At 39.2% G+C, this 15,044-nt stretch overlaps 1 protein-coding gene across 1 annotated transcript; it reads left to right on the top strand.

Moving 5' to 3' along the window:
- The first annotated feature begins 1,499 nt into the window (after nucleotides 1-1,499).
- On the top strand, nucleotides 1,500-14,385 carry alpi.2 (alkaline phosphatase, intestinal, tandem duplicate 2). The gene is made up of 11 exons (XM_037545272.1): nucleotides 1,500-1,645; nucleotides 2,131-2,247; nucleotides 3,877-3,992; nucleotides 4,718-4,892; nucleotides 6,210-6,382; nucleotides 8,334-8,459; nucleotides 8,723-8,792; nucleotides 9,852-9,986; nucleotides 11,669-11,860; nucleotides 11,983-12,099; nucleotides 13,624-14,385. The coding sequence occupies exons 1-11, from the start codon at nucleotides 1,558-1,560 to the stop codon at nucleotides 13,914-13,916; spliced, it is 1,602 nt and encodes a 533-aa protein (XP_037401169.1). The 5' UTR covers nucleotides 1,500-1,557; the 3' UTR covers nucleotides 13,917-14,385.
- Nucleotides 14,386-15,044: the final 659 nt, after the last annotated feature.

Below are 15,044 nucleotides of genomic sequence, written 5' to 3'. Positions count from 1 at the left end.
TGAAGTTCTTTGGATCTCGGCATGATGTGTAGCTTTTAAGGATCTTTTGGTGGACTTTACTGTGTCAGGCAGCTCCTATTTAAGTGATGTCTTGATTGAGAACAGGTGTGGCAATAATCAGGCCTGGGTGTGGCTGGAGAAATTGAACTCAGGTGTTAAAAACCACAGTTATAGTATAGTTTTAACGAGGGGGGGCAATCACTTTTTCACACAGGGCCATGATGGTTTGGATTTTTTTTCTCCTTTAATAATAAACACCTTCATTTACAAATTGCATTTTGTGTTTACTTGTGTTGTCCTTGACTATTGTTTAAATTGGTTTGATGTTCCGAAACACTTCAGTGTGACAAACATGCAAAAAAACAGGAAATGAGGAAGGGGGCAAACACTTTTTCACACCACTGTATATATTATATGATTGTCAGGTGACTGATGGTTTTGTTTCTAGGTGGAACATCATGAACACAGAGAATTTTACACTGAATATTAACTCATCCTCTCAACCCCTCCTGCTCTTTAAGTCTGCACATGAAGCCCTCAGTAAACCAGTGAAAGGGTCACTTGTTTTAATGAGTTATGATTGGAAAGTTATAGTTTGAGTGTGGACACGTCTGCACACATGATACACGCGTTCATTTCACAAATATATGTTTTTATGTGTATTTAGTCGTTTATAACGCCAGTTCTCTCTGTAAACATACTTTTAAAAGGTGCTACACACTGACCAGCCCACCTCCTCGTTTCTAGACTCACTGTCCACTTTATCAGCTCCACTTACTGTATAGTCAGGACCCCCATGGACCCTCACAGAGCAGGTACTGTTTGGGTGGTGGATCATTCTCAGCACTGCAGTAACACTGACGTGGTGGTGGTGTGTTAGTGTGTGTTGTGCTGGTCTGAGTGGATCAGACAGCAGTGCTGCTGGAGTTTTTAAACACCTCAGTGTCGCTGCTGGACTGAGAATAGTCCACCAACCAAAAATATCCAGCCAACAGCGTCCTGTGAGCAGCGTCCTGTGACCACTGATGAAGGACTAGAGGATGACCAACACAAACTGTGCAGCAGCAGATGAGCTGTCGTCTCTGACTTTACATCTACAAGGTGGACAGACGAGGTAGGAGTGTCTAATAGAGTGGACAGTGAGTGGACACAGTGTTTAAAAACTCCAGCAATACTGCTGTGCCTGATCCACTCAGACCAGCACAACACACACTCACACACCACCACTACGTCAGGACATAGACCTGGACTATAGACAGTTCTAATGAAATGGCTGTTTGGTATCTAAACATTATTCCTGGCTTCTAAACGAATGGATTCATTACCTAAGCTGCGGATGCGCGGTCGCCAGGACTGTGTGCATGTGCGGTGAACCAGCTCACACCGTCCTGGTGACCGCACATCAGCAGCAGTGTGTGATTAACGAGTGATTATGTCATTTGTAGGTGATAAACGTGGTGAAAAGGCAGCGTGTCCTCAGTGAGGGAATCTCTAATGACCTTTGATCTGAAGCGTGGCTATAAACAGGTGTGTTACCTGTGCACAGGTGTTCACACCATGGCTGCACAAACCTCCTTCAGAACAGGACTATTAGTTTTAATTTTCATTAATGTTTTCATTCACAGCTGCTCCTCTGATGGCCCGGGTAAGTCTTTTTAAAACATATTTAAATGATCATTTGTTGATTAAAATGGATACTGAATAATTTATAGTCCTGAATAATAAGTAAAAGAATTACTAAATGGTTAAATAATAATGGATAATAATGTTAAACTGAATCATTCAGTATCTACTATGAATTATTCAGTAGCGACTATGAATTATTTAGCATGTACTATGAATTATTCATTATCTACTATGAATTATTCAGCATCTGCTATTAATTATTCAGTATCTACTATGAATTACTCAGTATCTACTATGAATTATTCAGTATCTACTATGAATTATTCAGTATCTACTATGAAACTAATGTTTAAATTCTGTATTTCTGAAAAATTGAAGAATTGAAGAATTAAAGTGCACACACAGACCTTTAGAGTTTACAGGGTTAATGTGTTCATTAAATGGTATTAATTATGCTAATAAAGAGAGTTTATGAATAAAACTTTGTTGTGTTCTGGTGTTTAGTGGAAGAAGAGGATCCACTGTTTTGGAACGTGAAAGGAAAAGAGGCACTGATTGCGGCTCTGTCCCTGAAACCAAACGTCCAGCGCGCTAAAAACCTCATACTCTTCCTGGGAGACGGTGCGTAAGCTTGAGTAAAGCCTGTAATCTGTCTTTTAAGTGCCGTATTAAAAAATCTCAGCGGATCTGTGGGCTGTTTATATTTCATTTTTACATTTCATTTTATTTTCAAAATATGCCAAAACTGCAACAGCAAAATTGCAATAAATAAGAAAAGAACATTGACTTACATAAATAAAAAAACTAATGTATTCTATACATTCTTGAGGTTTTTGAGGTTCCAGTGATTATCAGATAGGACAACAAGATTCCTTGCAAGTGTAGAGCAAAGGAAAGGCTGATGTTTACTTTTTTATTAGAAAAAAGAATAAAAGAACCTCAGACTCAGAAGCAGTTAATTTCTGAAAATGATGCTGCATTTGTGACTTCACTTCATTAAGGCAAGATGTAAGAATAGCTGGAGAATGACGACAGATTGAATGGCAACATAAATCATCTGCACAGAAATTAAAACTCAAACCACATTTTCTGGATAATATCACCAAGTGGCAGCAAATTAGGACAAAAAAGAATTGGCCCAAGAACAGAGCCCTGAGGAACACCCTAATGTACTGGAGCACAACAGAATTTCTCAGCGCAGATAAAAAACCAACTGAGAACACCTGTAAAGATAAGACCTGAACCGGTCAAGCAGAGCAGTCAAGCTGGCTTTCTGTCTGGTCAAGTAAATGAGAATGACTTATGATCCATCTTTCTAAACTCTGTTATTGATTCAGCTTTTCTGAACAGATTAACTTTATAATTTTTATACTTAAATCTAAACACACTTCTGTTATCAGTTTTACACACTAGATTAGATAAACAGGACAAACTTCAGACTTGGTGATGTAGCATGTGCAGTGTGCATGTGCTTGAGTGTAAGTGTACTGTAGGCTACTGTGCAAAAGTCAGAGACCCCCCCCTTCATTTATCTAATTTCCAGACAAAACGGTCACTAAGTACAAGTCATTCATATTGTAAGAGGTATTTGTGAGGAGATTAGATGTAAGATCATCTACTTGCATAATGAAGGAAAAAATCAATGTGAAAAACAACTTCCAAAGCCGGATCTCAAAAACTGATTAAAAGCTACAAAGAAAATGTGGCTCCTGACAACCACCTGGAAGAGGTGTTTCTGTCCATCCTTCCACTGTGAGAAGACCACGCAGCGCTGTGGGTCTGAAAGGACGTGTAGCTGATCAAGAAGAACCTCACTGAGAAAAGGAGACGGACACATCAAACAAAGAAGCTGAACGATGGGCTGACCGCCCCAGAGTCCAGACCTCAGCACCACTGAATGGGTTTGATTACTTCAGAAAATCATCAACCAGCTTCTCGGACTGAACTTTGGAGGCGTGTCTGCAGGTTCTCTGAGGAGCTGAAAGAGTGACACACTATGTTTAGTTGCGGCTTCTGTTGGTTTCTGTTTATTTTTCCTGATGCTGAAAAAACGAATAACTTATGCTGGTTTATGTTCTTTGGTCCATGTTAGAAAAAATGTGCTGGTCATGGTTAATTTAAATGATTAGAGTCCATTAACTTTACAGTCGTAAAATCTTTTAATGATGTTTTCTCTGCACCGCCCGCTCTATTATACACAATAAACGACATTATCTACATTCCTGACAGTTGAGTAACTCTGTTCCGTAGGAATGGGCATCAGCACTGTGACAGCCGCACGGATTCTCAAGGGTCAGTTGGCTGGAAAAACTGGGGAGGAGAACATGCTGACCATGGACACATTCCCACATCTGGCTTTATCCAAGGTGCTTTACACTGTCCATCAGAAGCTTGAGGACAGCTAGCTTAGGGACGTCAAACTCGGTTCTCACAAAAATTAAATATGAATTTTCAAGAAATTATTAAATCAATTAATCAATTAATTAATTAACCATGAAATTAAACTTCCATAATTTGATTGGTTATTTTGGTATAATTCAGGGTTATTTTTAAAAATGCACAATAATAACTAATGGAATTATTTACAATACAGACAATAATACTATGAATTATTCAGTATCTAATGTAAATGATTCATTATCTACTGTGAATTATTCAGTACTTACTGTGAATTATTCAGTACCTTTTGTGAATTATTCAGTACCTTTGGTGAAATATTCAGTACTTACTGTGAAATATTCAGTACTTACTGTGAAATATTCAGTACCCTTTGTGAATTATTCAGTACCTTTGGTGAAATATTCAGTACTTACTGTGAATTATTCAGTACATTTTGTGAATTATTCAGTACTTACTGTAAAATATTCAGTACCTTTTGTGAATTATTCAGTACCTTTGGTGAATTATTCAGTACTTACTGTGAAATATTCAGTACCTTTTGTTAATTATTCAGTTTCTTCTATGAAACTAATATGTAGGTTCTGTAGTTAAGAGAATGAGGAGCTGTATGGTTCCCCATACAGATCTTTAGAGTCTCAGGAGTTCCTTGTTTACCTGATGTTTCTTCTATTTTGTCCCCTTTGCTGTGCAGACCTACAATGTGGACCAGCAGATGCCGGACAGTGCTGCCACAGCGACGGCATATCTGTGCGGTGTGAAGGCGAACTACGGCACTTTGGGCCTCAGTGCGGGGGCCCGGCGCTCCCAGTGCAGCTCACAGAAGGGCCACGAAGTCTATTCAGTCCTGCACCGGGCCAAAGCCGCAGGTACAGCGCCACCATCTGTCCGCTGACAACATAGCTGTAAAGTAAACTCAGCCTAAAACAGGGTTTAGGGTATTTGCTGCCACCTTGTGTTCAAACTACTCATAAAAAAGGGCTATTTTATTTTTATTTTTCCACACATTAATAAAGACTAATATTTCACAGATTAATTTGTATGACATAATGATTGAAGTTCTACATTTTCAAGTTTATTAGCTCCAGTACTAAAACTAAAGAAGCAGCATTCAGACACCAAACATGTCTTTGCTGATCAACTACACTTGGAGTAAGGTGGGAACCTGGATAAATTAGTCTGAAGCAAATTCAAAATACGTAAAAACAATAAAAAATAAACATTCAATCAGTTGCGTTAAAAATTTTGAATGCTCCAGTGTGAGCTGTTTTTCTGAATTGGGTCAAACGGCACTCAAGGTATTCAGATCTTAGCTATTTACATAGATATTTATAAAAATAATACTTTAATATCTTTTTGATTTCTTTTACATTGAAGTTGACAATGTAGATTCATTATATGGTCAATTTTTTAAAAATGTCATTACTGAAACACATTTTAAGTCAGTGGGTGGGGCCTTATTTAGCCACACCCCTGCAATTTAAAGCACAAAGTGCATCCCTGTCCCTCATGGCCACATGGTGAGCAGTTAGATCCCAGTGTTCTGAAGTAAATGAGTCCCAAAGTCTGAAAGTCAGTGAGGAACATTAAGAATCTCCATATTTTCTGCAGTTCAGCTCTTTTTAGTGTTTTAGTGTAAAATATGGTGATTTTCTGTGTGAACAGCTGGTCGAAGTCGTGCCTGCTGGTCATTGACTGGCTGCGTTTTAAGTTCTATTTAAAAATAAATTGTAATTAAGGTATAGGGTCAATCAAAGCAAAACTTTAGTCTAAAGTCCAAATCAGATAAACATCCAAAATATGCTTCCAATTCCGGCTTTGAACCAGTTTGGTAGAATAATCCATATACTGTTGGTGTCTGAATGAAATCTTATATGTCCTGTATAATAAATTTACAGAAAGAATAAAACTTAACTTTGAATTGAAATGAATGGAACAAGATTTAATTCCACGTAATTTAGGAGCTTGACTATGAAATATTAGCAGGCATTTTGAAAACCTGTAAACAAAAACAGTACAAACCATTAAAAATGGAGATATCAGGCTTTGTTCCAACATCACGGATATCATCACAGCTGAATGAGGTTCGGATTTTTATTCCCTTCAGACAGTGAGATGAGGAAGCCAATAAAACAGACCCACATCCTGAATCTGCTTCCTGAAACTTCTCCCTCCACTTTTTCCAGGGAAGTCTGTTGGCATTGTGACCACCACGAGAGTCCAGCATGCCTCACCTGCAGGAAACTACGCCCACATCAGTGAGCGAGACTGGTACAGTGATGCTAAACTGTCGTCTAGTGCGGCGGCTGCAGGCTGCACAGACATCTCCTACCAACTCGTCCACAACACCGACATCAATGTGAGACTCGTTTGTTTGCTGTCTGAAATTCCTCAGATTTAGTCCACAGTTACTATGAATAGAACCCACTGCATGCCTACCCTGCATGAATTCCATGCTGCTCTATGCTGGTTTAAGGTGCTGGTTTAGCTGGTCACGGTTATGCTCAAGCTGGTTGACCAGCAGACCAGCGTCCGAAACACGGCTTATGCTGGTTTTGCTAGTGACCAACTGGCTATGCTACATCACAAACTCACCTCACACTGCGTGGAGGTGTTCAGTATCTCTATTACTCTTGATTATGTGGTTTCTACCTCTGGATGACTGTTATCTATAAACATGGACTGAAAACCAGCTCCAGCAAAACCAACATATCGCTGCTGTCGGAAGAAAACCTCGTATCTCCAGAATGGTAACTTTACAGGAGAAGAAAAAACCTACTTTACTTTTAGTGGAAGTCAATGGAACCAGACGTCTTTCCAAGTCATTTTGGGTCGTTTCTTTTGGTCCATTCATCATGAAATTTACACACAATATAAAAGGCAACGGGTATTTTCAAATTATGTCAAAAACTGAAAAAGTCACAAATGGAGATACGAGGTTTTGTTCCGACGATATGTTTTAAATGCTAGTATACTGATCAGCAGCAATGGAAGTTAAAGGAGCAATGAGCAATGTTTACAACCGAAAAAACAAAATGCGATAAATAAAAGTGACTCGTCATTGTCTTTAAGTTGCTTCCACAAAGTAGATCAATTGAGACGAGACATACATTCCTTTGTTAGGCTTCTGTAAGACATGTTTTCTTCCTGGGCCGTGGGTCCACACTTTGGCGATGCCGTGTTTAGATCATGTGACAACAGTCAGGAAAACATGCTGTAGAAGAAAAAGATGCTCACTGGTTAAAGCTGCTAAGGCCATGCGAGTCACTCTCACACAGGTTATGCAATGCAGTACCTGACAGGAGAGCTGTGTGTTGTTTAATGTTGACTGAAAAAAATGGTCATGGAGGATCATCATCACTCTTTATGAGCAGAAAGGTTGGAGAAGTTGACAGCAGGTCGTGTTTACACCTTACAATGACAAGCTCTTTCAATGATCAGATCACATAAACCGTCCTCTAGAGGCTCTTCATATGACAGGATCCTCATCTGTTTCATATCTAAACGCTCCGTTATCTCCATCACTACTTTCCAAACCCGCTACAGCAGCTTCAGCAGCTGGAAACTCTCTGACGCCGTTTCACACGAGTCTCCGATGTGGACTGAATGACGAATGAAGGGTGTCCGGCATGACGGTCAGTCCTTAGTGATCTCCTGAGGGTCCGTCGGTCAGTTTCACACAGAATGTAGACGGACACACGAATCCAGCAGCTCCACACGGTGAGAGGCAGATGACGTGTATCTCAGCCCCTCTCCACAGGCTCATAACTCCGGAATTGAACCTCAGAGACACAAGATGCGACTGGGACACTAACCTCAGAGACTCGAGACTCAACTCAGACTCTCACCTCAGAAACATGAGACTTGACTCAGACTCTCCCCTTAGAGACTTGCCTCGGACTTTCACGTCAGAGACTCAAGACTCAACCCGGACTTGAATCTCAGAGACTCGACTCGGACTCTCACCTCAGTTTCACACAGAACGTAGACGGACGCACGAATCCAGCAGCTCCACACGGTGAGAGGCAGATGACGTGTATCTCAGCCCCTCTTCACAGGCTCATAACTCCGGATGTGAGTGTCGTATGATCTCGTGATGAGATGGAACGGAAAGGATGGCTCTACGGATTCAGGAAGCGTTTGAACTGGATTTCTGTGCTGGATCATCACAAACACACAGACACAGAGAATTTGATGAGAAGATCGTCAGGATAAACATAAACACTTACTAAACTAATAATAACAATTGGAGATCTGTATTCTCTCTGTTATTTCTGAAAGTATAAATCCTGTCTGTGCTGATGTTTCAGGTTATTCTAGGTGGGGGGAGGCAGTATATGCTCCCTCAAGGCACCCCTGACCCTGAGTACCCTTCCAAGACTGGAGAGCGACTGGACAAGACGAACCTCATTGACAAGTGGCTCGAAAACAGAAGCGTGAGTTCTGCATTTAACTCTTTTTCTGTGTTTATCTACACTGGTGTATCTGAGGAACCCACAAACACCGTGATGTTCTCTGTTCTAGCCTTTAGTCTCTTCTGTAGCTTAACCGGACTGATCTGAATATTTGTATACATTTTTATCAGTTGTATGATTGAATTATCTGACCAGAGCCTTTGTCTTATTGACCCCAGTCTGATGGGGAATCTTTATCTTTCCTTTAAAAGGCCAGTAACATGTGTAAACCTTTGTTTTCCTAGAATGCCAAATATGTGTGGAACAAAGCTCAGCTGGACGCTGTAAATGATATTGACACGGACTATTTAATGGGTAATACTGTTTTTTCCAGTCACACTGAGCGTTCAGCCTTAGAACATCACTGTAATGCACGGCCTCAAGCGGCTTGTTGCTTTTATAAAGCAGCAGCCAACATAAAATATGACAAATAACAAAATTTGTCAGTAAATAATTTGTTATTATTAATAATCAACAACAACAAGAAGGAGTTCCTTTAGAGTACGATATTGTTGCCAAGCAACCATGGACCTCTTAATGAGGCAAAGGGTCAGTTGCCCATTCCTGTACTCATGGTGATATTGTGAACTTGTTGTCAAATAACAGTGGACATATGACAACACAGCACTGTTTAATGCACAAACCTTAGTTTTATAAGCACTTTTTGGTCACCAAATTATTACCATTAGTCTTATTAAGTATCAATCCAGCAGCACCCCTGTTCTCACACTGGGGCTGAATGTCAAACGGCTCCCTGCTCCCTACATATTGCACCACGTAGGGGTTTAAATACTGGATCCTGCAGCCCAACAGCGTAAAACACAGCTAAGAAATAGTCATTTTGGACATCCACGCTCGATAAATGATGCACTGTTTGGCTGTAGAAGCTGGAATTTCTAAACTTCCCTAGCGCACTATTTAGGGAGCAGGGCGCCGTTTGGGATTCAGCCTGGATTTGAAGTGATGTTGGACTGAAACACAGGTATTTGAAGTGTGTAAGACATTCAAAGTGACATATTTAGACTTTTATTTTGGAGTTTTTCCAGTGAGTAATGTGTTAAGTACTTCAAAGCTACCAGCCTACCAGCTGACCAGCCAGTTCTAGATAAGAAAATAAGTTGTCAGCTGCTCAGTTTAAGCAGAACCGGGTTTTCACTTCATCAGAGATTATTCCATTAACAGCACAACGATTTTTTGTGACGTGGCGCAGAAATGCAGAGTACAGTTGTGAGGCGGTCAGTGTGGATATATTGAGTATTTTAAGATGGCTTCGACTGCTCAGCCAATCAGATTTCAGGACAGGAACTACCCACTTTATACAAACTGGAATTCATCCATTCATTTATTCATTCATTCATTGGTTTATCCTTTCAGGTCTGTTCGAGCCAGGGGACACGCGGTATGAGCTGGACCGGAACTCGGAAACTGACCCCTCCCTAACGGAGATGGTGGAGAAGGCCATTAAGATCCTCAGCAAAAACCCAAAAGGGTTCTACCTGTTTGTAGAAGATAAGTGTAAAACACTATGATATTTACTCTTCTCTTTAAAAGTTATTATTACTTCATTAATAATAATATTTTTAATTATTTATGTGCAATAATAAACATATACATGCTAGATATTTATAATCATATTATAAACTAAACACCAAAGGGGGTAATAACAAGTAGCTGATGATAAATAATGTACAGTGATCATAAACATGCTGTAATTTTCTATTTATATTTGCCAAGTTATCTGTCTAGATTGTTAAAGTCTGGAAGTTGGTATTATTATAACATTATGCTTTAAATTAGTAAAGATCCTCAGCAAAACCCCAAAGAGTTCTACCTGTTTGAAGATGATACGTGTAAACACTTATCAGTGATATTTACTGTTCAAAGGCTTAGAATAACTTTATTAATATGAATACCTTTATATATATATACATATATATATATATATATATATATATATATATATATATAATTTCAAATAATAATAATACTGGCAAACTACAATATCAATATGTATGCATGAAGTTATCAATAATAAAAAAAAGAGCATTTAACAATTTAGATAAATTTCCTTTAGTTTATCACCTCAATACTCAATCATTCTTGAGTCATTCTAGATATTCATTTTCTCAGAAATTGTGGATATAAACTTTATTAAAATTTCATTCTAGATATTCTTTTTCTCAGAAATTGTGGATATAAACTTTATTAAAATTTCATTCTAGATATTCTTTTTCTCAGAAATTGTGGATATAAACTTTATTCAAATTTCATTCTAGATATTCTTTTTCTCAGAAATTGTGGATATAAACTTTATTCAAATTTCATTTTAGATATTCTTTTTCTCAGAAATTGTGGATATAAACTTTATTCAAATTTCATTCTAGATATTCTTTTTCTCAGAAATTGTGGATATAAACTTTATTCAAATTTCATTTTAGATATTCTTTTTCTCAGAAATTGTGGATATAAACTTTATTAAAATTTCATTCTAGATATTCTTTTTCTCAGAAATTGTGGATATAAACTTTATTCAAATTTCATTTTAGATATTCTTTTTCTCAGAAATTGTGGATATAAACTTTATTCAAATTTCATTCTAGATATTCTTTTTCTCAGAAATTGTGGATATAAACTTTATTAAAATTTCATTCTAGATATTCATTTTCTCAGAAATTGTGGATATAAACTTTATTAAAATTTCATTCTAGATATTCTTTTTCTCAGAAATTGTGGATATAAACTTTATTCAAATTTCATTCTAGATATTCATTTTCTCAGAAATTCATTGTAGCTACCAATTGTATTATAACCTCCCCATTGACATCAAATGTTTTAGTATTTTATCCTGGATATTAATTTCATTAAAATGCTATGTTTGATACTGATTTTATTAGAACTACATTCTTGATGTCAATTTTGTTAGAACATTATTTTTGAACATTAATTTTATTGGAACTATAATATGTACATGTACATTAATTGTATTGGCTCTTGGTGTTTTCCAGCTTTCTTGGTCATTTTTAAATAATCTCTAGTGATGATGAATGAAGTGTAATATCTCACGTTTGTATATTACAGTGTACATTAACAGTGTGTATATAATGTATATTATATAATAATATAATACTGTGTATGTAATGATGTCATAATATTTGTAACTGGTGCGTCTGTGTGTGTTTGCCTCACTGTAAGAGGTAGAATTGACCATGGTCATCATGCCAGTGAAGCCAAACGGGCTCTGTACGAGGCGGTGGAGTTCGACAGGGCCATCACGAGGGCGGGCGAACTGACCAGTGAACTGGACACCATGTCTGTGGTCACTGCTGACCACTCTCACGTCTTTTCCTTTGGGTCCAGCTCTCCGAGGGGCAACCCCGTCTTAGGTGGGCTACACATTCATGTGGATAAATTATTATTAACCACTATTTTCATGTTTGGCTTTTGGCTGTATAAGTTGTCCCACATCATCTGAACCGGTTTAGTGTTTTACCTATTTGTCCTGCAGGACTGTCCACTAAAATCGGCACCGACGACAAACACTTCACCACGGCTCTCTATGGGAACGGACCGGGATTCTCCATCGTCAACGGAACACGGCCGGACATTAACTCTACCATCACAGGTACGTTCTCAGCAGGTTCTAACCTACAGAAGCTCCATCAGTGAGACGTCCTGAGTGTTAAACGAGAAAATCTAATAATGTGAATCAAGTGCAGCACGAAACGGTTCTTTAAGAACCCTTGAAGAACCCTTAAAGAACCACCTTTTTTAAAGAATGCACTATGCATAAAAGCTTCTTTGCAACATGACAAGGGTTCTTCAGATTGATGGAAAGGTGTAGAGTTCAAAAAATGGTTCTCCCATTGCATACACACCTAAAGAAGATGGTTCTTCAAGGGTTCTTTAGTAAAGAAAATGGTTCTATACAGAACTATGAACACACTTAGAACCCTCTGCATGACTAAAGGGTTCTTTGCAGCATTCTATTGAAACAAGCTTGACATGGTAACAACAGGAGAACCCTTTTTGGTTGTGAGCCTCTCTCTGCGATGAATGACATGAGGGTTCTGCCACCTTGTGGTGATCAGTGTTAATGCAGATAAGAGTGGAAGCCTTTTCAGCTTCTGTAACTCTCAGACTGAAAGCAGAGCTTTTTGATACGATGCCACTTGATGTAATAATATAGATTTAGTCCTGCAGCTGGTAGACAAGAGAATGAGCACTTATTAAAATGATTCATTTCACACTCAGCTAAAAGAAAGGAAGGAAGGAAGGAAAATGAAGGAAGGAAGGAAAAGGAAGGAAAGAAAATGAAGGAAAGAAAGAAGGAAGGAAGGAAAGAAAGAAAGAAGGAAGGAAGGAAAAGGAAGGAAGGAAGGAAGGAAGGAAGGAAGGAAGGAAAGAAAATGAAATGAAGGAAGGAAGGAAGGAAGGAAGGAAGGAAAGAAGGAAAGAAAAGGAAGGAAGGAAAAGAAAGGAAGAAAGGAAGGAAAAGAAAGGAAGAAAGGAAGGAAAAGAAAGGAAGAAAGGAAAGAAAATGAAGGAAAAAAGAAGGAAGCAAGCAAAGAAAGAAAGAAGGAAGGAAAGAAAGAAGGAAGGAAGGAGGAAGGAAAGAAAGAAGGGCGGAAGAAAAGAAGGAAGGAAGGAAAGAAAGAAGGAAAGAAGGAAAGAAGGAAGGGAGGAATGAAAGAAGGAAAGAAAAGGACGGAAGGAAAGAAAGAAGGAAGGAAGGGAGGAATGAAAGAAGGAAGGAAGGAAGGAAGGAAGGAAGGAAGGAAGGGAGGAATGAAGGAAGGAAGGAAGGAAGGAAGGGAGGAATGAAAGAAGGAAGGAAGGAAGGGAGGAAGGAAGGAAGGAATGAAAGAAGGAAGGAAGGAAGGAAGGGAGGAAGGAAGGAAGGAAGGGAGGAATGAAAGAAGGAAGGAAGGAAGGAAGGGAGGAATGAAAGAAGGAAGGAAGGAAGGAAGGACCCTAATTTTCAATGTAGACGTCATTATTAATTCAGGGAGTCTGTGATATTAAGAATATAGTATATTAGAAAAATCTGTAGTTTGTACTGATTTTCATTTTTCTCTCCCTCTTTCTCTCTCCCTCTCCTGCTCTCACCCCCTCTCTCTCTCTCTCTCTCTCTCTCTCTCTCTCTCAGGTGCGACTGATTATAAGCAGCAGTCTGCTGTTCCTCTCTCGTCCGAGACCCACGGCTCTGAGGACGTGGCTATTTTCGCGAAGGGTCCGATGTCCCACCTGTTCCACGGAGTGCAGGAGCAGAGCTACATCGCCCACGCCATGGCGTACGCCGGCTGCATCGACCCGTACACCGACTGCGCCCTGGAGCTGGCTCCAGAGCCGACCCCATACCCGAACCACGCCTCGTCCGTCCAGCTCAGCCTGGTGACGCTGCTGCTGCTCGCTCTGCTGACCACTATTAACCTCATCTAACTCCAACAGAACCAGAAACAATCCGCATTATCTTTATTTATCACTTATTCCCACTCAGATGATATGACGTTATAAAGAGTGCCACTGTGCTGCGTTATGTCCAGATTCTGCTTTATTAGCCCTTTAATATCATATCTGATAATGAAGCCCAGCTTCAACAATTTAAACTGTTGTTTTCATTTTCACTAAATTCCTCTGTGAGGACTAAATCAACTCACCTGCATTAAAGCGGCTATAGGACGTCAGACGGCGTCAGCGGGAACTGCAGACTGCTGCTTATTTCTATGATGTTAATAAACATTATATGAATGATAAAAGGCCAAACATGCACACTGATCATTTCAGTCTGATGAACTTATACATTTGTAAGCTGTATATTTTGTATACAGTTGCCTTTTCTGTGTGTAGCAGTCACAGGTCGCCAAACAGTAACATAGAATAAAGTTTGATCAATCAATCAATCAATCAATATATTGTTGTTGTTTTTATCTGGTGATCTCTCCCTTTTATTCCTCTCTGTTACTAAACATCTCATACACATTAGGGCAGTCGTGGGCTGGAGGTCAGGGAACCAGCCTTCTGGCTGGAAGGTCGCCGGTTTGATTCCCTGAGCTGACAGTACGTGACTGAGGTGCCCTCGCGTAAGACACCTGACCCCCAACTGCTCCCCAGGCGCTGTGGACAGGGACTGCCCACCTCTCTGGGCAAGTGTGCTCACTGCCCCCTAGTGTGCATGAGGTGTTTCGCTGCATGGATGGGTTAGATTGAGGTGAAACGTCCCCGTTTTGGGACTAATAAGGTTCTCTTAATCTTAATATACACGATAAATACTACATACTAATCAGACACTTATAATAATTATGGAGCTCTAGTTTGGTATAATATTTAAAAGTACGTCTTTTCAGACGCAGCTAAGCAGAAGATCAGCGTGCATCACCACTGCAAACGAGATTTCAAACACCGCAGACTAGAGGTTGGCGATATGGCAAAACTCTAGACTCCTGATAATTCAAGACGTTTTCATGATATATATTTCATTTTTCCAGAGTTTGATCATTTGGAACAGACAAACTAGCACCACATTTAAAAATACTATCAAAAACTATAAATAAAATGATTTAGTACTTG

Source organism: Pygocentrus nattereri, chromosome 15 (assembly GCF_015220715.1).
Source record: "Pygocentrus nattereri isolate fPygNat1 chromosome 15, fPygNat1.pri, whole genome shotgun sequence".
In the NCBI taxonomy this organism is placed as follows: Eukaryota; Metazoa; Chordata; class Actinopteri; order Characiformes; family Serrasalmidae; genus Pygocentrus; species Pygocentrus nattereri.
Note: the sequence above shows the minus strand (reverse complement) of the source record. Positions and strands in the feature narration are given on the sequence as shown.

Bases quoted from the DNA above. Each gene is read 5' to 3' on its own strand.
- alpi.2 (XM_037545272.1), top strand. From the start codon at position 1,558: ATGGCTGCACAAACCTCCTTCAGAACAGGACTATTAGTTTTAATTTTC. The intron at 6,383-8,333 runs GTGAGACTCGTT...CTGATGTTTCAG, and splicing joins TCCACAACACCGACATCAAT to GTTATTCTAGGTGGGGGGAG. The intron at 8,460-8,722 runs GTGAGTTCTGCA...TTGTTTTCCTAG, and splicing joins AGTGGCTCGAAAACAGAAGC to AATGCCAAATATGTGTGGAA.